Here is a 19,610-nt window from a genome sequence, read left to right on the forward strand (position 1 = left end):
AAATAAAAAGTCAAAGCTAATATTCATCTATATATTTATGTTTTCATATTTACACTTAAAAGTTTCAGATTTGATTTCAAAATGCAAAATTTGAATGATGTACAAAACTACAACTAAAATAAAAATAAATAAACAATCACTATATTTAAAAAATCTGATACAAACTCCAAAATGTTAAATAAAATGAAGATGAAAAAAGAAAATATAAAATCTTCATTAAACTAACTATACTAACACAGCACTTCTTTACTGTCACTTTTGATCAATTTAACGCATTCTTGCTGAATTTCAAATAACACAAACCATTAAAACGCTTCAAGAAACTTCCACGTTTTTTATTGTCGTGATATGATACTAATACTGTACAAAATATGAAGAAAGTGTGTAACATGACATGCATACTGTCTGGCAGCTGGGTCATAGCACACATATGCCAGGCATGAGCTCTTACATCTATTTTTGGAAGATGCCAAATTATCAACCTGGCAACTCACACTTAAAGACACAAGGGCGTTTCGCATTCCCACTATAGAGTGCATCATCATTATTGTGTTTCTCTGTGCTGATTGGCCGAGGTGGTTGTGAGGTCTCACCGTGGCTATTTAGTGTGATAATGGCGTTTGACAACACAGGATACAAACACCATTGTCACACTCCACAGCTCCGGAGGACGAGACTGACAGAAAGACAGGAGAGAGAGTGACATAGCCTTGTTTTTGCTAATAGTGAAGAAGGAAATAGTAGTATATTTTTTTCACCTGTGATAGCTGGACCTTTATCTAAACTTTGTCCCTCTCTTGTCTTTCGTTCAGCAGCTGGCTCTCGCTCTGGTCATGTGTGAATGTTAGCGATTATCGTTGCGTTTACACGTCTGTCAGTTGAGTGGATAGTGGCGGGAACCGTGCAGATGGTCTCTTCTGAATGATCCGTTATGCCTTCGATCAGGAATCTTCAACAGAGAGTCCTCCCGTTATTGAGCTCAAACATATTTTAGTGAAAATAAAAAGTAACCAAAAACACAACTATATACGTCAGTTCAGATAAACATTTCAGTATGCGATTTTAACGTCACATACAAGTATATGACTGCAATGACATGAAGTATGTAAATATATTAGTATAATATATTTTTTATATATATATATATTTTGAGCAGGCACCTTAAGGAAGGTTAGGCTTAACTTTTTGAAGCGTCAGAACAACTAAAAAAAAAACTATTTTTTTGGACAATATATCCATTGTCAAGTCTTTTTGTGGACATGTTAACTTACCACAGACTCTGTTCAGTAAAGATGGCTGATCCACATGACCCTTCGTGCTGTAAGAATAGTGAGAGCACTGAAAAAGACACTTTATAAAACACTAACACACACACACGCGTCGTCTCTCCCAGTGATCCAGTCTGCAAGAAAATGAGAAACAAGTCCGGTTTATGTCATGACTGCTCATTCTACTCTCCTTTAACCTCCATATATGTACCTACAGGGGGTTTAGTCAAACAGTTTTGTGATAAGCTTAGAGAAGTATTGATCCAGCATGATGTGGGGACGAGGTCACTAACCCAAAACCTGGGAGTGCTTCAAAAAAAAAAAAAAAAACATTTCCTCTAAACACACTAACAGTTTTAATGAACCTATAAAACCTAAAACCGTGAAAATAATCATTTAAGACACTTGTGAGATATAAAAAAGGGTCAGACCACCCGAAACGCCTCTTTAAACATATGATCAGTGATTAAAATATTTAATATGGCTACACTATAGATCCCTAAAGCTTCTTCCATTCAGTTCCAGAATTTGCTAATATAATCATACCTAATTTCCAAGAAGTGTTGACAAACATACTTCAGTTAGTGGTGAAGCTCATTCTGTGTGTCCCGGGCTCTGATGTGATGTTGTTTGTGATTGCAGAAAGGGAGCACTTGATAAAGTGTACAGGCCACTTTTATTTGCTTGTCCTTGGGTCTGATAGCTGTCCGACTGCACGTGTGAATGAACGGAGTTTCCTTCACCGCTCAGCAGAGCCTCATACCATGTGTTTAGCAACATTCATGTAAAAATGAACATGATTTGACAGTCAAATTGTGCTGCATCAACTGTCCGGGAAACTAATATATAGGTTTTTTTTAAATAGTTTTGTTTAGTGAATAATCTAAGAACACTTTAATTGACATGTTAAACAATATGCTGTTACTATTGCGAGCTGCAACAACAAATGTATAATATAAAGTAAAATTTTAAATATGTATTTTGGCTTGAAAAAAAAGATAATATTGTTGCATAATAAAATGATTTATAATTTACATAAAAAAATATACATTACATAAAAACAGATCACACATAAAGGGCTTTCTGCCCCCCCCCCCCCTCCAAAGTTGTCATAATTATGCTGTGAAAAAAAAAAAATATATATATATATATATATATATATAATAAAATAAATAAATTCCATAAGGACACAATAAATTGACAATAACAATAAATAGTAAAATTTGTTTATTTTAAATAACTTTCTATTCATTAAATAATCATGTCCAAACCCCACCCTCAAATATACATGTGTGTGATATGTATGTTTGTGTATATATGTGTGTGTGTGTGTGTGTGTGTGTGTGTGTGTGTATGTATGTATGTATGTATGTATGCATGCATGCATGCATGCTATATATATATACACACAGAGAGAGAGAAAGAGAGAGAGAGAATCAGTCCCTTATTTGACGATTATTTGAAGATTTTAGAGATGATTTAGGCTTGCAATGTTTAAGCATATAAAAGCATAAAAAAAAATCAACATTGAAGATAAATCGACACAGCCTTGAACTACATTACAAAGATGGTTGCCAGATTTCACCTGGTTAGCTGTGCCTGCAGCGTTGAAACGGTTCAAATCAACAGAACATGTAAAACTGCATATCTGTAAAAACAAAACCACCAACAATAAAGGAAAATTATCAGTCCTCTTGTTTGCTTTTTCCTCGACTTCGGACAATCCAGTAAATGACCGAACACACTTTATCTCAACCTTCAGCTTAAACTGAAACCTAGAACAGACATGTATTTACAAATCCGTTTGCCAACAGATACAGAAGTAGAATTATCATGAATGTGTTTATCTTAAAATCAATAAATCCAAACCCATCTGATCTAGTTTTTAAGCTTTATTTAGTTGATATTCTGTAATTTACCGTATTTTCCGGACTAGAAGTCGCACTTTTTTTTCATAGTTTGGCTGGTCCTGCGACTTATAGTCAGGTACGACTTATCAAAATTAATTTGAAATGAACCAAGAGAAATGAACCAATAGAAAACATTACCGTCTCCAGCCGCGAGAGGGCGCTCTATGCTGCTCAGTTCTCCTGTAGTCTACACTGAAGACATAGAGCGCCCTCTCGCGGCTGTAGACGGTAATGTTTTCTCTTGGTTCTTGGTTCTAAATAATGCGACTTATAGTCCAGTGCGACTTATATATGTTTTTTCCTCATCATGACGTATTTTTGGACTGATGCGACTTATACTCAGGTGCGACTTATAGTCCGAAAAATACGGTATGTTTGTGTAAGATAATGAAGTGTTTCTAGTGTCAACTAGCCAAACATTTCAAGACTCTTCGGATAAACCAGTAATACGACAGCACACCTAAATTCCATTTATGAGTTTATTTTGAATGAAGTTATACGAATCGCAAGGTCTTGTGGTGAACAGGAACCAGACAGTAAATGTTCCTCATCAATAAAAAAAGAACTGTCCCCACAAAATAGGAAGGGTCATTTATAACAATAATCATAATATTATCACAAACCTAGTGAGCCACGCCGGCCGAAAAGTATGAGTGTTCTCTTTTCTAAAAGACTGGAAAAAAGAACAGAAAAAGAACCAGTTTGAAGTCTTAGTCCAGGCGGAGCTCGTTCCTACAGAGCTGATCCAGATTCACACTGAAGAACCAGACTGACTCCAGATCAGCTGTAGGGCCGAGCTGTGATCTGATATGTTAGCAGCAAGCTGATTATAAACGGGCGATATTGCACCAAGGAACTGAGCGCTTTTAAAAGAACATAACAGATAATCAGATTCAAGTTCACAAAAAAACTAAAACAAACAAACAGGTGACATGACCCTAGGGTGATCAATGAAGTGGCCTTTTAGGTACAGTGGTGTTAGAAGAAACAAGACAAAGAAATTAAGACCGAAAGAAAGAAAGTTTTCATCCTGAAAGTCTACAAGACTTTTTCAGTGTTGAATCACAGCGCTTTTAAGACAGCTTCACTCTGTCGCTCTTTAATACTTCAAACAGATTTAACATGTACAGTAAAAGTCCAATCACGTCTTTCCCCAAACAAACTCATTTACAGCATTATGAACAGGTATAATCATAATACAGATAAAAACGATACTTATTACAATTGAAGAAAACCCTCTCAGACTAACTCATCTACATGTCCGATGCATGTTGACTTTTCAATCTTTGCTCTCAACCAAGAAGGAGAATAGATTTACAATTACTACGTAATCATATCTAAACAAAATATACATGTTCATGCCAGTTTTCATAGCAATACAATAATCGTGTTAATAATTTTTTTTTTATTGTCTTTTTTGTTTTTTACCCACAATGATATGGATGTTAAATTGAATAAAGACAGGCCACTGATGCATTTCCGATAACATTGTTTAAAACAGTAAACCACATTGTTGGTACAAATATCTGTTTCCTCTGTAAGAATGATAACATTATCAGAATAACAGCGATAATAATAAACTATTAAAAACAATTCCTGTTTCTAGATAAAAAAATAATCCTCGATGAAGGAAGTAAGGAAGGGGGAACTTGGCATACTTTGCGGGATAAGGGAGGAAGAGGATACACCCTTCATCCTGGCTGTGATTCCTAAGGTTATCTGGTGTAAGTAAGACCTGATAAGAGAGTTAATCGTTGCCTCTCCACTGAACTTATATTATGTTTGTGAAATTAACACAGAAATGGGATTTTTTTTAATGCTGTGTCAAGGCCACGCCCACTCTGAAGCCACACCCCAATACTGACATTCCTTATTTCCCATCAGTATAAAAGTTACCACGGCCTCAGAGTTGGATTTTAAAATGAAACGTGTTAGGAGAGAGCATGATTTGTGGCATACTGCAGGGTTGTTTGGCATTCAAACGGGTTCACTGCCAATGCTGTTTCAGCTAGACAGATCACATGCATATACTGTGCTGACGTCACACACCTGCAACCACTGGGATCCGGCTGTACAATGGCAACTCGAGAGTGTGTATATGTAGATATAGACGTGAGTGTGTGAGTGTTGTACATGTCTTTGCTCGTCGATTGCATTAGGAGATCGTGTGGATGTAAAGGGATTTCTTTAGTCGACCCCCTCGAAGCCTTGAGCGTTTTCCACCGCCATCAGAAGCTTCTCTCGCAGGTCTTCAAACGTCTCGTACGTCGGGAGGTCCAGACGATTAAAGCTGCAATGGGAGAAAACGTTATCATTGAGCTCAATTAGATGCAAAAACTATTGTTTTTAAATTAGAAGAGAGTGATGTCTTTTCCAAATATTCCCAACATTTTTTGGTATCGGTATTTTGGTATTTTTCGGTATTTTGGTATTTTCCCCCAATACTTAAGTAAAAGTAAATAAAATTAAAACAATTCTCTGGGAGGTGAAGGGATCATTTGTGACCCAGGACCACAAAACCACCCATACGGGTCAATTTTTTGAACTTGAAATTTCAGTCAAAATCAATAATTATGACCCATACAATGTTTTTTTTTGGCTATTGTTAGAAATATAACCCAGCGACTTAAGACTGGTTTTGTGGTCCAGGGTCACATATATAGATGTGTCTGAGTAAATAAGCGGTCAAATCCCTTAAGATCTTACCATGTGTGAGCACGAGGGAGTTTGTCAGGTGTCCCCCACTGCTCGATAGTAAACAACTGCGGCCCATTGGAGCCTGCAAAAGATCACGTGACTCGTCAAGGACCAATTAGGATTGGAGCCATAAATTCATTATACAAGTCTCAAAGGGAAAAATGACAAACATGTTAAATCGGCAAGAGAAATGATAGTACAATTCTACTGCAACACCAAACATACGTAGATTTACAAAATACCACACACGTATGTATTGTATTATATCGTATAATATTTGTATTGTATGTGGCACAGTAGAGCATTAATTTACCGTAGAGTTCAGCAAAGCCGTTCATTGGCACTCTGGATGTTCCAGTGACAAACTGCAAAAGTCGGATCCGCTTTTCTGCATCCATTAACAACACGGCCTGAGCAGAGAAGGAGAGAAACATAGTTAATACCAATAACTTTCATCTGTTTATACTAGCAGTAAGGAAAAGAGTTCTCAAAACAACCATGTAAGGGAACAAGGTAGTTTTTAAGGTAGTTTTTCCCTCAAAGTAAATACCCTTAGAATTCCATTCAAATAAGCATCAGTAGAAAAACTCCACTTAATGTTCAAGTTGACTGCATTTAGATGTGGTTGCTTGACTGGTAAAAAATATTCATATTCTATATCTAACTGTATAAAAAAAATTATGTTGAATTCTGTATGACTTTTTTTTTTAGTGTCTGGCTTTTTTTGCCTAAATTTATTCACAGAAACATTTGTGAAAGCACATGAACAAGCTGGGCCGCTCAACATGTTGGAGCCAGGGGTCAAAGTTTGGCCAGTAAGACCCTGCTAGCAGATGCCATAACTACACAATTCTGTGGGAGGTAAGAAAAATCTTTCTCCATGGACTGTTATTCAAAAATTAGTTTGCCAGCTCAGCAACTGCGGTTAAAAAAAAATATGAATGTGGCTCTAGACGTTACAAACATCCTTGGATGTGCAGCTCTGATCTGACAGATTTAGAAGAAATTAAGTTGCTGGGGTGTATTTGTAGCAATAGCCAAAAATACATTGTATGGGTCAAAATGATTGATTTTTCTTTAATGCCAAAAATCATTAGGATATTAAGTAAAGATCATGTTCCATGTATAGGTAAAGATGAAGATTGCCTACTGTATATATATATATATATATATATATATATATATATATATATATATATATATATATATAAAAAATTGATTCATAATATGCACTGCTAAGAACTTCATCTGCACAACTTTAAAGGTGATTTTCTCAATATTTTGATTTTTTTTTTGCACCCTCAGATTCCAGATTTTCAAATAGTTGTATCTCTGCCAATTATTGTCCCATCCTAACAAACCATACATCAATGGAAAGCTTTATTTATTCAGCTTTCAGATGATGTATAAATCTCAATTTCGGAAATTGATCCATATGACTGGTTTTGTGGTCCTGGGTCACATATAACACATCTGCTGCATATATGCATTGGACAGTAAATCTGTATGTATGTTTGTGTGTTAGTGTGTGTGTGTAGAATGAGCAAGTCTGGCTCCAGACTGCTGATAAGAAGTTCATAATGCACTCCGTGACTCTTTCATCAGAGTAAACACTCGATGAGCCTCACATCAAACAGACTTTGATCGGTAACTGCCCACAGTGCTCTTGGCATGGGGTCAGACACACTCATGCATGCAAAAGTTCGGACACACTTGACACACTTGGTTTCTAATGATCTGTAAAATCTTTTGATGTAAAGGTTTGTTTAAACTCCTGAAATTAATTTGAAAGAAAATATGCATTCATGACTAAATAAAAATGTCTTTGCAAAACTATTTTTTTTTTTTTTTTTTATGAAATTCATTAGTTTGAGGAGATCATCCCAGGATGCAAACTTGAAGTTATTATCAAACAACTTTTATTTCATTAGTTCATTATTATCATTTGATAGTTAAGATGACTTAACTATTGTTATAAAAAAAAAGCAATAAACATGAATGAGTAGTTGTGTACAAACTTTTTGCACAAAAAACACACAGGCTACATGCTTCTCCATACCTTCCAGAACCACTGGATTACAGGGTGATTAGGACAGAAGCCATTCTTATAGACGGTGTGCTGCCTCCAGTCATTGACATCCACGTCACCCAGACCACACATCAGCAGCTGGACACCGAGAACACAGCACACACAGAACAAAATCATCTACTGCATTTCAGAAAGCATTTATATATATACACACACACACACACACATTCACATTATATATATAAATAAAGTTTAGAGTCGGTTTGATTTTTTAAATTAGTTTTTTTATGTTTTTAAAAGACATCTTTTAAATGTAATGCTCATCAAGGGTGCCTTTTCAATACAAAATAAAGACAATAATATTGTGAAACTTTATTTCAAATAATGAAGTTACATTATAAAAAATATTATTGCGTAATATACACTGCAATTCAAAAGTTTAGATCAGTAATATTTTTAATATAATTTTTTTCTCTTCTGCTCATCAAGGCTGCATTTATTTGATCAGAAAGACAGAAAAATATTGTGTGATAATAGTGTGAAATATTATTAGAATTTAAAATAATGTTTTCTGTTTAAATATACTTTAAACAATTTTCAGCAAAAATATAATTTCAGAATTTTTACTTCAGTCTTCAGTGTTATATGATCCTTCAGAAACTATTCTAATATGCTGATTTGGCACTCAATAAAAATGTCTTATTACTATCAATATTTAAAAATATAAAAGTTGTGCTGCCTAATTTTCTTGTTTTTTTTTTTGTGAAAAAATAATACATTTAACTTTTTGAAACATTTTTAAATTATTTAGTGACCCTTTTAAGTGTTCTTGCTTAATAAAAGTAATAATAAAAATAAAACAAATCTACTGACCCTTAACTTTTGAACAGTTGTTTGTATGTGTGTGAGAAGTATATATAATAACTTCTGTATATTATTGGTGTATGGTACCCCAAGAGTTTTATATAGTGCCTGTGGTGATAAAATTTTCTACAATACAATTTTCATAAACTTAAAAGTTCTTTCTAATTTTTTTTATTTGGAACAAGAAATAAGATAATTGATAAACTATAAATCAGATATTAGTACAAAAACCACTTCACACTGTAAAAATCATGCAGATGAAACATTGCAGTATAAATAGTACAGCAGTCTGTTTTTATTAGTTTATTATTATTTGCCACAATGATTGGTTTAAGTGTGGCTTTCCATCGATTATGCAAACAACAACCTGAACAGAAATGCATTGCTCTGTGCTCATATGAGAAGAGCCAATTCATTCAACCAAATACAGAAATTATTATTATTATTTTTTTTTATAATTCTACGAAGGTCTTGGACATGGATGATTCAGAAATAGTATGTGGTAAGTTGTTACCTCCAGTTCGTTCTCATCAAAAATCTTTATCAAGTCGATAGTAATAAGTTCGGTGAAGCCCTGTGAAAGAGATATGTGAAACATGATTAAACCATTGCATGTCAATAAAGCATGTTTGGCATGTAATTGTAAGGAATTAACTTCTGCTACCGCCTAGTGGCAATAGCTGGAACTACAAATAGCTTGTTATCATGTGGGGGATTTGATCATGTACCTCCAAAAAGGCGTTCATCTGTTTCTGGACCCGGTTCACAAACCGCCACTGAATCACCAGGCTATATATAAAGGTAGATAGAAATTATTTTGTTAGTATAAGATACTGTATGTATTAATTTACAAACAGAGCAAGAGAGCAACTCACTCTATGTATTCTTTTTTGTTGTCATTGGTTATAACCATCTCTGATCCGCTCGGCTTTAAATCCACCTGATATGTCTAGAAATATTAAACATTTTACAATTACATTTTCTCATTTTAAATGACTCCCACTTAGACAAAAACATACATTTAGACACATAATGGTTTTACCTGTCCAAAGTTGTCCTCATCAATTGCGAACCGCAAGTCCAGTTCTGTGGGGTCGTTTTCCAGAATCCACTTGAGAGAGTTGTAGTATTCACTGTCCTACATGACAAACAGAAATGCAAAACATGTCACACTAACTTCAAGTCACTGCCTTTAAACAACAGATTTCAATGAGAATTCTGTTTTATGAGGTTTCTGAGTTCTATCTTAAAATTGGTGTGTGTGTGTGTGTGTGTGTAACGCACCACTGACTCCATATCATTCAGTGTGATCTGTTTGCCCAGCATCATTTTATAGAACGGTCTGATGAAGAAACCTGCAAAACAAGAATGCATTTCTGTTTGTAACAGGGGAAAGCAACTACATGTCAAACCAAACCAACCAAACAATTATGAACCATAAAATAGAGAAGGTGTCACATGAAAAAGCTTCTGATCAGCTCTCAGATAACAGGCTTGTGTACCGTCTAACAGCTTTCCGTGATAAACAGCCATGCCAGCCACCCGACCGATGAACTTGAAGTATGAGAGGTGATCCTCATTACAGAGGCCAGAGTTTGAATTGATCTGAAGTGTGTAGTTATCTCTGTAGACAGACAGAAGGGAGACGTTCAACGAATGAGTGTCTAATGAGTGTACAGACCAGCTCTGGAACACAGTAAACACTTACTTACTTTCTTTCAGAGCAACAATACAGATAACCAGACAGACAAAGATGATCAAACTTGACAAAACACAAAACTAGTGCACAAACACATGGACACTTACGTGGCCGAGTACTCAAACAGCCCATAATAAGGGTTAAACATCTCCTTGGAGAGCAGGAAGAACCATTCTCTGGCCACGCCCCCATAGTCCAGGCCTTTCTCCGATTCAAACTCGATCCAGAGACGGGCCTTCAGATTGTCGGGTTTCTTCAGGGACATGATGCGTCTGTACGACTCCTCCAAGATGTTATTCCTGTGCAGCTTCATCTCAAAACGGTTCGGAATATCTGCCTGTGGGGGGAGAGAGATTCAAGGAACGTACAGATGCATCCTGGAATTCATGTTTGGATGATTAAAATCACAAAATAATAACCTGAAGCTCACGACTAGCTACATTTCAACTTAATATGAAGGCTGTAGACGACAGCACTGTAAACTAATGCGTTTCTGTCATGTGAAGAACTATTTAACTGAAAAAAAAAACACAGATTCACACGGAATAAATGAGAGTGTCTAGGAATACAGTATGTGACAGGAAAGAGCTCACTGTAATGTCTCTGAAAACGCTTCGTTTCTTACCGGCTTCTTTAACTTCTTTCTGAAGTAGTCATACTTCTGCTTGAATTCTCTGGAATATGGCACCGCCTAAGAGAAGACAAATAAATTAAAAACCAAATACAATAAAACTAAAACTCGGTCAGTTAGGGGGACTTGTACCAATGGACAATCAAGAAGGCAAACATGAGTTTAGAAATAATTAAAAATGTTTTCAAAAGAACATCAACACACACACACACGTATATATGTGTGTATATGTAACTTGATGTTTTTAAAAAGGCCTCTATTTTTCATTGTGACATAGCTTTTTTATTTTAATCTACTGTAAAAACAAGTATTTTTTATGTTTTAATACCTCTAATTTAATCAATAAAAAAAATCAATAATAATAATCATATCAAAAAATTTAATATAATACAATAAAAAATTTATACTGCAGTAATGAGGATCATTGTGAAAAATTAGAATTATTTATTATTACTACTATTAATAATAATACTAATAGTAAAACACTCTAAACTAAAAAATTAGACATTAGACATAAAAAATCTGTCATTTTGTATTTTAATGGTTAATTATATATTTTTTTCCTACTCCTGACAAATCTCCTTGTATTCTCTATGAATTTTTTTACATTTTTTAATAACAAAAAGCCACAAGTGTTATAGGAGAGCAGAGACAGAATAATAGAAAGATTGTGACAGAGGATAAAAGTACACTCACAGGTCCAGTTATGGCAGGACTCTGGAGGCGAGGGTCTTCCCACTGCGTTTTTTTGGTGTCTGAAGGAGAAAAGAGGAATTTTATAAACCTCATGTTTTCATTGCAATTTGAAACAGATTCAATTGACAGAAAACTAGCTGCACTTTTTAAAGAAAATCTTTCATTTAACAACCCTTTAATGTGGTGGTTCAACATAAATCAGTGCACACACCACTGGACCTGGCAAACACTCGAGGTCATTTGTGAATGTGTGAAGCTGACAAACAAAACAGGTGTATATCGACCACGGCAGCAAACTCAGCAGTGCTTAAACACCCCTGCGTTGTGATGGACAATGAGGGCATGTCCCAGTTTAATGATGCATGAGTAAAATGAGCTCACAACTTGTATTACCATAAACTTCTAAATAGATATTGATCACACAGCACAGAATAAAGTTACTGAGACAAAACAACAAATAGGAACTTGAGAGCCTATCTGTGAATGAAACCTGAATTACTGTTTGTGTAAAACAGAAGGCAGCTGGATTATAGTTCCCAAGAGAACACCGCAAAACTATGCTGGATTCCATCTAATCTTAAAGCAAAATAAACATTTTCAAACTCCAAAATTGAATAAAAACATCTGTCCAGTATTTTCTTCACAGTATTAAAGTATGTTTACAGGCATGCAAAGACATTCAAAATTAAATTAAAAAGGAGAGAAAAGTTTTATTGCTATAACATAAAAAAATTGTACCGTATTGTCTGGAATATAAGTCACACTTTTTTTCATAGTTTGGCTGGTCCTGCGACTTATAGTCAGGTGCGACTTATTTATCAAAATTAATTTGACATGAACCGAGAGAAATGAACCAATAGAAAACATTACCGTCTACAGCCGCGAGAGGGCGCTCCATGCTGCTCAGTTCTCCTGTAGTTTACACTGAAGACATAGAGCGCCCTCTCGTGGCTGTAGACAGTAATGTTTTCTCTTGGTTCTTGGTTCTAAATACATGAAGTGAAGTGAAGTGACATTCAGCTGGATTATATAGTCTCATTGGACTATAAGTCGCATGCGACTACATGCGACTTATAGTCCAATGAGACTTATATATGTTTTTTTCCTCATCATGACGTATTTTTGGACTGATGCGCCTTATACTCAGTAAGTTCTGACCATATAAAACCGAATGAAATTATTAATTTTTTGTTTTCTTTTAAATATATTTCAAAATTTGTTCAAATAGAAAACTGTTCTTTTAAGTGATGTGTAAACATATACATATATAAAGTATTTTAATTCTCTGTTAAAATTAATTGTTGTCAAAAGTATAAAATATTTAGAATACTTTGTAAAGGAAAATTAAAAGTAAATTTAGACTATAAAAATTTGAATGTGTTAAAATATTTTTAATAACTTAAAATGATTATTTCACCCAAAAATGAAACAAAATGAAACAAAAGAAGATATTTTGAAAAATGTTGGTAACCAACAGATGACGGTCCCCATTGACTTCCATAGTGCCCCCACCACACTATGGAAGTCAATAGGGACCGTCATCGGTTGATTACCAACATTCTTCAAAATATCTTCTTTTGTGTTCAACAGAAGAAATAAATTCATGAGGTAATGAATTCACCTGAGTAAAAGTCACTATAAAGGTTTAAATTTGTTTTCTGCTTATTCTGTCAATTAATGAGTGTCCTTACTATGGTCGATGTAAAAGGTTCTTCCGTCTGCGTGCACTCGTTCCTCCCACCCAGGCTGCGGAGATTCAGAGAGAAAGAGAGACATTAAGATCAGACGAGACCACCAGACCTGATACACCACTGATACATCAACACAACATCTGAAACGGATAATGTGATGGCAGGAAGGAACAGAAAGATATGACGATTCCTCAGTTCAGTGTGCGAGAGCTTCCACTAGCATGCAGAAGAGACCTCATTTATTCACTCTCACTCAGACAAACACACACACACACACATTCACATACTGCCCCCTCTTTTGAGAGCGGAGACCCTCGAGAGCTGCAAACCCACATTGATACCAACATCACAAGAAACTGTCAGGCCTGACAAAAATCACAGCCAGGGATACACATCCAAACAGGCCAACAATTCATAACCCACGACATCAATGAAAGCTGTCTGACGACCCACACACGGGATCCGGAGAGGGGACAAGACCTCCGTTTACGACCGAGAGACTGTGAGCCAGCACTGAAGACAAGCGCTCACGTGCTGAACGGGCATCAGCCAAAACTGGCATTGAACGAAGCACAGGATGCACACTGTGCAGAGGTGGAGGATGACGGATGGAGAAATGATAATCAACACAACCAGATACGAGATACGTGCAGGGAGAAAGATGGTGACAGACAGGAGAAATAGAGCTCAACAGACGGGTTCTGGAAGTAAAAATCCAGTTTAGGGTCGCAGTGATGTGTGTCTTTTAAAAACACACACCTACCAAGAGTTTTGCAATGGTAAAGTAATGATATATGCTAGTGTAAATTCTAGAGTCTGCGTAATTCTTGCTGGGTCACAACCCAAAACCCTATATTTTGTTGAAAATCATTCTGCCACTCATCCAGCATTTGACCCAGTCATTAATCCACGTGTTATGCAGAATGTTCTTTTGACTTTTCTTGCTGTTTATGCATTTAAAAACCTAAAAAAAAATCAGCCACTGGCAATCAGGCAGGGAAGCAGAAACTACGTAATATTAGCTATTTACCATTTTAATTAATGTAGCACTAGACCATAAAAAATAATGACAATAAAATACATTGTTTTTTTGTACCTGATTATCAAAAAATAAATAAAAAATAAAAAAATCTTTGAAACAGATGTTTTGATTTAAATTGTTGGTTTGGTTCAAAGCTTAAAACATAATATTCTGAGATTCCTATGAAGAAAATGAATACATTTCAAAAATACTTTTGAAAATAATAATAATAATACTACTACTAATACTTCTCAATATTGAACTCTATAGAGAGCTGAAAGCACTAAGAAAAAAAAAAAAACCTTACCTAAAAAAGAAATCAGAAGAAGAAGAACTGACAAAGACAGGAAGTAAAAGTGAAAGTAGGAGTAAAACAAAGGCAAAAGGAGGGACAGTCATCCATGCCAGCAATGATAATAAAGGTGGAGAGGGCGGCCAGGCTGGTGGGCAGGCAGGTAAACACACAGACAGAGAGAGGACCGACCTCCTCTGGAAGATTCTGTCACAAACAGCATCGAGCGCAGAGCGCACCATGTTCCCCCATGCCACCAAAAGAGAAATCACACACACACACACACACACACACCACCAGCTTGTGAGACAAAACTACAGTAATGCACTGGGAATCATTTATACAGAGTTATTAAAAATAAGAAAAATCATATACAAAATATATGTGTGAATGTACCAGTCGTTACTCTAAACTAGGTTAATTGAAATAAAGATAAAATAAAATATAAGCATTAGATTATACACTAAAAAACATTTAGTGTTGTTTCTTTGGCAGCTAGTTGAAATTAGTTAAAGTACTAAAATTGCTAAAAATTAAACCCAGTAATTAAAGCTAAATAGAAATATTAAATAAAAATGAATAAAATGACAAAAGCACATAACAATTACTAAATGTAAGTAAAAACTGAAAATGTAAAAATTAGAGCAATTAAAAATAGTAATAAATACTATGATAGTATATCAATTATACTTAACACTGGAATGTACTGGCAGTCAGATGAAGGAGAAAAAGTATATTCTTAGACATTTTATATAAGAGTGTGTAATAAAAAAAGCAATGTTGTGAAGTTACAGAAATGGATTTATTCGCATATATTAATGTAGTTTTAGTTCACTTGCATGTGTATGGCCTTTTCAATATTACGTGAAAACAAGCAAAAAAAATGGATGTATATTAGATTAGTCCCTGTTTGCTGGCACGCATTTCCACTGAAAACCTGAGAAAAGATGGTGTGATTACCAAACATCTCTCCTAGGTGGGGGAAAAAAAACTGAGTTTCCTCACAATCTCATCATGTGAGTCGTATATTACATCAACTCTTGCTAAAAGAAGAGTCAAAAACCAAACTGTTCTCAAACAAACATAAAAAATGATAAAAAGCTTGTGCTCACAGGAGATCATTTATGGAAAAGTATCACCAGGGATGCATTATTCCTTGGGTTCAAAAATGACATTTTTATTTGATTTTTATTTATTTATTTACTATATACACACTACACTTAAATATAAATAATATTTTAAAACATATTTTGTCTATATACAGTATAAACAGGATTAATTATTTAGAGTATTTATGGGAATATTTAGAACATTTGTGAGGTTCTTGTGATAAGACGGTCTCTGAAGTGAAATGAGGTGACAATACAAAACGTTTTGCTACATTTTGCTTCTCCTATTTGCATTTATATTGACTCAATGTGAGTAACAGTTCATGTACTGCCACATAGAGTTCAAGAAAAGAAAAAAGAAAAAAAAACAGATACACTTTGCTACCCAAGCCACAACAGCTTATCTTTAGCAAACCATATTATATCTGAATACAATCCTGCAAATTGCTGTTATTGTAAATTGTATTATGTTGCATTTCTTTATAGGTTATCAGCCAACCAGCGAGCATTGCATTAACTTGCCAATGTCAATTTTGGTGGTTCTATTTGGAATAGATTTCAGTATTGTTCTTGGGCAAATTTCATATATATATATATATATATATATATATATATATATATATATATATATATATACACACACACACACACACACACACACACACACACACACACACACACACACACACACACACACACACACACACACACACACACACACATATATATATATGTATATATATATATATATATATATATATAAATTATATATATAATTTATATATAAAAAAATTAATTCTCAGACGGCCTACTACACTGTCAAATTTAATGTAGCATAGTTCTTTTACAAAACCGCTTGAGGCCATAGTACATCAACAGAGAAATCCAGAAAACACCACAGCCATATTCCTGCTGTTGTGTCATTAGTTATGGTTTTCCCATTCAATTGTCAGACCTAATCCTATTTTTGGCTTTGCAGATTGAATTAGTTTCGCGATTCTCGTATGATATCACTGTTGCCTTCGTGAATCTGCATCGCTGTGTCACACCAAAAGGACACATGTCACACAAGGCTGTTGAAAGAGCTTTAACGCTACTCTCTTTATACTCACAGGAAGTGGGCCGAGGTCGCCAGGGTCCAGGGATGCTTTTGTTCTCATGTGAACAGGATACTTTAAGCGAGGATCTTCCTGTAAAAGAAAAAGAGGTTGACACATGCTCAGATTTTCCCTGAAGGTTTTATCCTCATTTAACAGTAAATTGCATCTGCTGTCTGCTGCCAAAATGCAGTTCTTTAGAAAAGAAGTTAGTAATACTAGAATGATTGTATTTCTTTACATCTCATGGGGAGATTATACAGTAAAAACACACAGTGAACTTTTAGTCTTCTCTGTGGACATTTCAAAACCACAAGCAGGATTTAATATAGACATACTTTGTAAACCACAATGTACTATTACATGCAATTGTGCAAAGACAATTTATTTTCAATTTACTTTAAACCTGTCCAGTTACAAAGACAAAGAGAATGCAATACATTTAACAGAGAAATGGACAAAGGTGAGTCTGTGCTGGGGGAAATTAGGGCGCTAGAGAGAAGCTGCAGTTCCTCTGTCAGACACCAGGTGGCACATTGATTCGGAGCGTATCACGTCAGCATCACCCGGGGCATCCCTCCAGCTATGGGGCACTGAAGTGTGCAATTGTGAGCAAGATTGTGTTTGTTGGCATGTGCGTATCTATGAAAGTCATTTTTCTGCCAAATACCTTTCACGCAACGTAGGCAAACATTTAACAAGATTTAAAAAATACCAGATCTACACTTCAAACATTTGAGAAAATGGCTACCACTAAATGTATTATTATTATTATTGATTATTTTTATTTTCATTATTTATTATCATTAAATTAGAAGTTTGTACTGGAGACAATACAAACTGATATACTATTATAGTTATTGTTAATGTGTAGATTTGTTTTTTTCCCATTTTCATTTCAATTTTAGTGTTTTGTGTGTGTGTGTGTGTGTGTGTGTATATATGTATATGTATATGTATATGTATATATATATATATATATATATATATATATATATATATATATATATATAATCATTCCATATATATATATTCTTGTATATATTATAAGAATATTCATGATTCATTACATTCATTGCATGCACAATAACATAAAATTAAATTAAATTCTCTGAAAACTCTGCAGCTGAGAGCAGACAGTGCAGGAGGATACTGTCTGACTGCTGTGAGAAAAAGCCGACCAGTCAAGCTCCAAGTCAAACTGCTGACAGTAAACAAATGCTTAGTGATGAGATATAAATAGATATTAGCAGTGATCACAGCTGCATATAAACCATGGTTATGTCAGCAAATGGAACTGCAGACCTAAAGCGCTGCCGTTCTCCAACATCTCAAAATATAGTACACCTATAACTAATATATATCATAACACTTCAAACTAGGATTACAACAGAGTCTTCCTTTACCATGCTACTAAGCATGATTTTTTTTTTATTAGGTTAAACTATATATAAATAATTTTTAAATTTATTTTAATCTTTTCATTAATTTCTTTTCATTCTGGCATTGCCCTCACCATGCACTTCACTTGGTTTGGAAGTGTTTGTCTTACCCATGTGGTGGTTCTGCTGTTGTGGTCGATGAAGAACGGCCGTCCATTCGGTGCAAGTCTCATTTCCCATCCAGGGGGCAGGAAGCTCTGGTTTACTTTATGTTGGGATTTGGGTGAGCTGTAGGGAGACGGCTGCGGGGACTGAGGGTTGGATAACGTGTCCTTTACGGCTCGCCGTATCTGGCCGTTATTGGCTCCCTGCAAAAGGAAAAAGAGCCAATGTTAATTATTTCCCTGTTATTTAGTTTTACAGCTCTTGTGTGTAATTCATTTGAATTCTGTGTAGGAAAGATTTTGCAAACTGAAAATGTTTTTTTTTTTTTAAGATTTGTAAAATGCAGTATGGGTTAATGAAGCATCACACTGTTATTTAATCCTGCTAACATTTTAATTAGTGCACAACACAGGAGGATTTCAACTCTATTTCACCTCTGAGCATCTTTCACCTCTCTCTCTTGCGCTCTCTTTTTTTCCAAAAACAAATGGTTCCCTTTCAACACTTTAGCCCTGTCCAACACTGATTATTTATTAATAAAACCCGGCATTTCTTTATGTAACCGATTAGATAAGAATATCTTCAGATGCAAATGCAGCACCTGTCGTGTGATTAGTCACAATTGCTCATCTGATGAAGGAATTCTAAGCATTCTTTCCTTCTGAAAGCTAAACCACAAAAATAAGATTAGAACAAGGAATAGGACTGTGTTCCCAGAGTACTAATAACACAGAACATGAACTACAAAGAACCAGCTCTTAACTCTGACACAGCCAATCAAAATTAAATGAAATGTAACTTAAAATGGGATGTTTTTACATTCCTTTCAAAGCATACTTCTTCACATACTTCTCAGCAACTAACCCAGCTCCTAACTTAACACTCAAAGGTTTGTGAATCCTTTTAGCCACATTATTCAAATATTCAAGCTACTGCAGCTAATGGTAGTAGAAGAAAATCAAAACAACAGATTATATATTGGTCGTGTAAGGATCTGTCACTATATATCAAGCTCTACGATACAATATCAAATACATAAATGAGAGAAAACCTCTTCTT

The 19,610-nt window shown here is 35.0% G+C and overlaps 1 protein-coding gene and 1 long non-coding RNA gene across 3 annotated transcripts; both read right to left on the minus strand.

Annotated features, from left to right (window-relative positions):
* Positions 1 to 320: 320 nt before the first annotated feature.
* On the minus strand, positions 321 to 1,980 carry LOC128014508 (uncharacterized). 2 transcript variants are annotated; one of them, XR_008183564.1, is made up of 3 exons: positions 1,845 to 1,980; positions 1,272 to 1,402; positions 321 to 949 (listed from the first exon to the last, which is right to left on the minus strand). It is a non-coding gene; the product is annotated as an uncharacterized LOC128014508 (long non-coding RNA). The 2 variants fall into 2 exon arrangements; XR_008183563.1 differs by having other exon boundaries at positions 1,815 to 1,918.
* Positions 1,981 to 3,643: 1,663 nt separating this feature from the next.
* On the minus strand, positions 3,644 to 18,778 carry LOC128014494 (E3 ubiquitin-protein ligase NEDD4-like; the record flags this gene model as incomplete). Its single annotated transcript, XM_052598108.1, has 16 exons — positions 3,644 to 5,468; positions 5,885 to 5,957; positions 6,189 to 6,285; positions 7,935 to 8,042; positions 9,283 to 9,342; positions 9,497 to 9,557; positions 9,644 to 9,717; positions 9,811 to 9,906; positions 10,053 to 10,123; positions 10,271 to 10,392; positions 10,575 to 10,804; positions 11,093 to 11,158; positions 11,795 to 11,853; positions 13,486 to 13,540; positions 17,020 to 17,097; positions 18,557 to 18,778. Coding segments are annotated over 16 exons (1,575 nt in total), but the record flags the coding sequence as incomplete, so codon positions are not given.
* Between the last annotated feature and the right edge of the window lie 832 nt (positions 18,779 to 19,610).

This window comes from Carassius gibelio, chromosome B25 (genome assembly GCF_023724105.1).
Source record: "Carassius gibelio isolate Cgi1373 ecotype wild population from Czech Republic chromosome B25, carGib1.2-hapl.c, whole genome shotgun sequence".
Taxonomy (NCBI): Eukaryota; Metazoa; Chordata; class Actinopteri; order Cypriniformes; family Cyprinidae; genus Carassius; species Carassius gibelio.